Source organism: Elephas maximus, chromosome 7 (genome assembly GCF_024166365.1).
Source record: "Elephas maximus indicus isolate mEleMax1 chromosome 7, mEleMax1 primary haplotype, whole genome shotgun sequence".
NCBI classification, from domain to species: Eukaryota; Metazoa; Chordata; class Mammalia; order Proboscidea; family Elephantidae; genus Elephas; species Elephas maximus.
Genome location: NC_064825.1, coordinates 112,882,715 through 112,888,743, shown reverse-complemented (window position 1 = coordinate 112,888,743; position 6,029 = coordinate 112,882,715). Strand labels below are relative to the sequence as shown.

General features: G+C 36.7%; 1 protein-coding gene across 1 annotated transcript; it reads right to left on the bottom strand.

Moving 5' to 3' along the window:
* Positions 1-2,422: 2,422 nt before the first annotated feature.
* On the bottom strand, positions 2,423-3,364 carry LOC126078837 (olfactory receptor 5D18-like). The gene has a single exon (XM_049889657.1). It carries the CDS (start codon positions 3,362-3,364, stop codon positions 2,423-2,425), a length of 942 nt encoding a protein of 313 aa, XP_049745614.1.
* Positions 3,365-6,029: the final 2,665 nt, after the last annotated feature.

Sequence of the window (6,029 nt, the reverse complement as noted above, 5' to 3'; positions counted from 1 at the left end):
AACAACAGTTCATTCATAGAGACAGCAGATCAAGCAAGTGATAAGAAAAGGGTTTGATTGCAGAAGTAGTGTTTACTCATGTTTGAGAGCTAGGACAGGATCTCAAGAGCCAAACACATGCAAATCAGAGAACATATGGCTCCTCAGAGGTATCAGCCAGGCAACAGCTCTTTACAGAGTTTCTGGGACATGATGACCACGTACAGCAGTATGTTTCAGGTAGTCTCAAATCAGTTGTAGGCCATCTCGGCCAGCAGGATGACCTCAGTGTTTGCATAATTACAAAACAAATAGAACTGCACAATGCATTCTAGGAAGAAAATGGCTTTGTCTTTGTTTATGCATATTTCTTTTCATGGAAATGATTGCTATTAGACACGTTTTAACCCATGTGATGATATGTTGGATTCTGATATATAGTAAATGACAGTATTTGTTTACTAGATTATTTTTCCAAAGTTCAACCACAAACTATTGTTACTGAATGCATGTCTCCTGAGAGAGTGTAATGATAGCAAAATTCTAAAAGAATGAGGAAAAAAAAAAAACATAACTGGCAGTGATTCCTTAAATCTTGTAGGCAAAACACGACAAAGTTATCTTGTTTATGTATTTATCTTAAAGGATGGGAGGTGTGCTTAAAGGTTGATTTAAATTTAAAATATTCATGTCATGATCACAATCCATGAATTGAATAATCTCAATGTGAATCTCCAAGCCGTTGATGTAAATGAATTTAAAGCATACAGGATAATTCCATTTTATAAAATATTAGCAATTGTCAACGAAATTATAATATTTTAATATTTTCTGGATGTTTTAATTGCATTGTCTTAAGCAAGGGGTCTCTAAGTGGAAGAATAACCAATACCCTAAATTGTCATATGATAAACCATGGGAATATGTTTTTGGTAACCTTGCCAGAACCTGAGAAAGTGAGTGACTCTACCGACTATACAAAGAAAACATGCAAAAATGTATTTATTAAAACAACAATCATTATTACTGCTCACTATTATACAGGTCAGGTGGGCAGTTCTGCTGATCTGGTCTGTGTTTGGCTGATCTGGGCTCAGCTTACTTAGGTCTATGAGATCAACTGGCAGGTCAGCTGACATAAGAGTTTCTCACCCTTGAATCTGGTGGTGGGCTAAGTGTCAGAGAGTATAATGGAAGGAGTGGGCAACTGGGTTATTTTTCTCTCATTACTCAATATTCTAATCTGTGTTTGTTCGTATGGCAGCTTCCCAGGTTTCTGTAAAATCCTGAAATCTCTCAAAGGTTTGGAATTTGCTTCAATGTCTTTTTTGCCACCTCTGTTAGCCAAAATAATTCACAAACGTAGGCTGCGTTGGCAAATTGGTCAAATTGAGAGTTCTGTTGAGCAGGATTCAGTAATTACACCCATGTTCAAAAAATAGATAAATAAATTATACATAACATTTGCGATGGCTGGGTGGGCAAACTAATTGACAAACAAATAGGGCAGGCACTTGATGTCGCTACTTTTTGCATATAATGGTTTTCTGAGATCCATTTCTAAGCCTGTGGTGCAGCCTATCAAACTTATCATTCTGTCACACCGGAGCTCTTTTGAAAACATGGTCAGGGTATAGACAATATTTATTCAACTTTGCAGTCATGCCAAAATAACCTGAATATAACATACTACACACGAACACACGGGTGCAAGCACACATACATTACACAGTATTCACTCGATGATAATTGATTGACTCAAAGTTACATTCTTATTTCCTCGAGATTGTTTATTCCATTCTCTCCTGAGTAAGATGCCTTCTTCACTGAAATGTGTCTCCTAAAATCCTGCCCATTCTCCAGGCCAACTTCAAATAATACCTCTTTTATGAAGATTATTTCTAATGTCTCTAAATGGATTTGAACTATTCCTTGCTCAAACCTTTTAAGATATTTCTTCTAGCCTGCCTTTTACAACAGCCCCGTTCTTTATTGCGCCAGCATTACCACCAAATTGTGCATTCCTTGAGGACAAAGCCTATGTCTTACCTTTACTGCCATTTGTAGATATGTCATCAAAAAATGTGTGTTTACTGAGAAACTACTATATTTCAAGTACTTAATGAGAAAGTGGGATGAAATTAATGTTTATTCAGATTATGCAAGGTGCCCCACATATCTATATTATCTTTTGTTCCTAACTATCAGATTATGAACCAGTTAACATTCTCACAATTTGCATAGGTTTAAAACTAAAGATGAGAGAGATGCTGAACTTTTCCTGCAATGAAGAGACAAAGCCAAATTTAGTCTTTTTGAAACAATATCCACATACTTGCCATTGTGCAAAATTAAGTATTAATCTTAAATGTATCTTCTAAAATGGCCTTTTTGGACACACTTTATTTAAAGGTTAGGGACATATTCTACTAAAATAATATGCTCAATGAGAAAAGACTCTAGTGTCCATTAGCTTGCTGACTGTATTCTTGACATCCTTATTCCTCAGACCGTAGATCAAGGGATTCAACATCGGGATCACCACTGTGTAAAACACAGAGGCAACTTTGACCGTGTGCCTGGAGTTTTTGGAGTTGGGCACACAGTAGAGGAAGAGGATGGTGCCATGGAAGATGGTGATGGCAGTCAGATGAGAGGCACAGGTAGAGAATGCCTTACGACGCCCACTGGCTGAACTCATTTTCAAGATGGTGACAACAATAAACACATAAGAAGTGAGAATGATAAGTAATGTACTCACCATATTAAAAGTAGCAGAGATGAAAAGCAACAACAGGCTGAGAGAAGTATCAGAACAAGAAAGGGAGAGAAGCGAGGAGAACTCACAGAAGAAGTGATTGATTGTGTTGGAACCATGAAAAGATAATTTCAAAGCAGAGCATGTGAGTATCAAGGAACACCCTACTCCCCATGTATATGATCCTGCCACCAGCATAGCACAGAGCCTCTGGGACATGGCAACTGTGTACAGCAGAGGGTTGCAAATGGCCACAAAACGGTCATAGGCCATTACAGCTAATAAAAAGATTTCAGTCACCACAAAGGTACAAAAGAAAAAGAATTGTACTACACATCCTAAAAATGAAATGCTTCTGTCTTCTGCAACTAGGTTCCCCAGCATTTTGGGAGCAATGATGGAGGAAGAGCAGAAATCCAAAAATGAGAGGTGGCTGAGGAAAAAGTACATGGGGATGTGAAGTTTGGGGTTAATTTTGATGATTACAATCATTCCAAGATTCCCTACAACAGTGACACTGTAGATGGCCAGAAATAAAAGGAAAAGGGGAACCTGCAGTTCTGGGCAATCTGAGAAGCCCAAAAGGGTGAACGTGGCTGTGCTTCTATTTCTCTCTGGCAGTAACATGGCTTCAGTTAATTGAAATCTAAAAGTCAGTCCTGGAAATTGAAAAATAAATAAATAAATAAATAAACATAGTAACGATACAGGAAGCTTAGTCAACTATCCTTTGCTAAGACTGGAAAAGATGTCTCTTTCAGAATCTATGTGTTTATTAACTAATAAATGCTAAACCAAAATTTTAAAACATGATAACTATTTTTTTTTTAATTTTCTTAAGAAAAACTATTGAACCAAATTTTATTTATTTAAGGTCTTGAGTCTAGTTTTTTGTATTTATGAATATATAAGATGAGATTTAGGGATTGTATAAAAATTCATTGCCATCAAGACAATTTTGACACATAGTGACTCTATAGGACAGATTGAACTGCCCCATAGGGTTTCCAAGGAGCAGCTGGATTCAAACTGCCAGCCTTATGGTTAGCAGTTAATCTCTTAACCACTATACCACCAAGCTTCCTGGGATTATATGGTAATTTTAAATCAAATCCTCATTTAACACTTTCAGTTCTCCTTGAATATTATAAGCTCATAAAAGACAAGCCCCACCTGATGCAGTGACAAATTATGTCCGCTCCACAGTCAATAACAAAAATCAGAATTGTCTAAATTATTTTATCAACTAACGCAGTACATGTACACACTATGGATGTAAAGAACGGACAGCCTTAACACTTCCCATTTGTGATTTTATTGTTAATGCTGCACAGTATGCTAGCCTTTTTCTTTCTGACACAGTAAACCTAATACCAAAACAAATCTTAATTAATTTGTTTCATCAGCCTAAGTGGTGCCAATGGTTAATGCCCTTGGCTGCCTATCCAAAAGTGTGGAGGTTCCAGTCCACCCAGTGGAGCCCTTGAATAAAGGGCTAGTGACCTACTTCAGAAAAGTCAGCCATTGAAAACGTTTTGGAGGATAGTTCTACTCTTACACATATGGGGCCATCATGATTCCAAGCTTTTTTTTTTTTTTTTTTAATGTTTTTCCAATTAGGAAATCCTAAATTCCAGTCAGGACCCTGGGCAGCTCAGTGATTAAAAGTTCTCCACTGCTATCCACAGTTTCAGGGGTTTGAACTAAGCAGGTGCTCTGCAGGAGAAAGTTATGGCACTCTGTTCTGGAAAGATTTACAGCCTTGGAAACTCATTGGGGCACTTCTATTCTGTCCAGTAGGGTATTTTTTTTTTTTTTAAGTTTCTATTCTTTCTCATTGCTTCAGGAATAGAAAGAAATTAGAACAGATGATAAAATAAAAATATTCTGGTCTACATCCTTACTCTAAAAAAAAAAAAGTAGAGGTGGCATAATACAAACCAGAAGAAGCCTTGACTTTCACAGCGACCTGCAGATAAAGACCAGCCTATGACCCCCAACCATGTATCCATTTCCCCAGCCAAACACTGGTCCATTTTATAGACACACCTACTAATATATTTCTTTTATCAATGATCAATCCCTTTAATTTGTGAGCAAACTAGGGACTCTAAATATGGGGAGTAGTCCACTGACATTGTTATGTGCCACAATGATATACTTGAGGGCAGCATCCAGATGATACACAGATAATGGGATTTAGAGATGTTTATACACCAGGAATAAAGACACTTTAACTGAGAAATTTCCATTCCCAAAGTATCTCCAACTCACTTCTCTTCCTTCAACACACCTAGAATACTCATTCTGTCCCTATATTATGTCTGTAGAAGATAAAAGCATGGAGTAGTAGTGCATGTTTAAGTCATTTCATGTAAAAACAGTGATATAAAGGAATCATTGTATCTCTAGAATTGGTAGCCAGCACCTCTCACATCCCAACATACTTGGAAATTTTTTCTGTCTGTGATTTCTTATAAGTTTATCTCTTACTCTGAAACCTAACAAATCATTATCAAATGGCCAAGAAATAAAGGTATCAGGTCTTGTGCTGGACTGAGATCCTCAATGATCCTATCATGTTCCTGTATAAATCTGAGTGCTCAAAAGCCAAAACATCACACATACAGTAATTTTAATCATAACATTTTTAACACCATATTTTATTTATCTAAGGCATTTAAACCTTAATTCTGATCAAACTCATGTCTTTAACATCATTGCCCTTTTTTCTCCTAAATATGGATGCTAAATTAATAATAAATATATCCTCTCATTTAGTCCAGGAAATAAAGATAGGAGAGCTAAAATCTTCTTCCATATAATTTCCTCCCATTTCATTGTTCTTTTGGTATCAGTAGGCACCTGTTCTTCATGACATGCTTTATAATCTTAATTAAAGCTTGAAAGATAGATTGATAGGTAGATAGATAGATAGATGACAGATAAGTTGATTGATAAATTGCTAGATAAATATCATTTTTTATTAAAGATTCTGTCTAATCACTGATTATTCCATTCTGCTTAAATGCCTGTCTATTGTACCTTGACGACTGCTCCAAAAATTTACAAAAGTAAGAAAACACACATTCCCAAAACTGTCAGGGCACATCTATTCCCCCACCTCAGGTATCTGTCATCCAGGGTGCTATTATTGAGGGGTCAAGTCCTCTACGCACAGCTGTGCATAAAGAGTGCACATTCTGTTCCTTGTATGATCAGATGTGCACCTTTTGCTATGGCTCTATATTCCTCATGAACTCTCTACATCTAAAGGTTACATATTACCCAT

What these genes read in the sequence shown, in the direction of transcription:
- LOC126078837 (XM_049889657.1), bottom strand. Translation starts at nt 3,364, where the DNA reads ATGTTACTGCCAGAGAGAAATAGAAGCACAGCCACGTTCACCCTTTTG.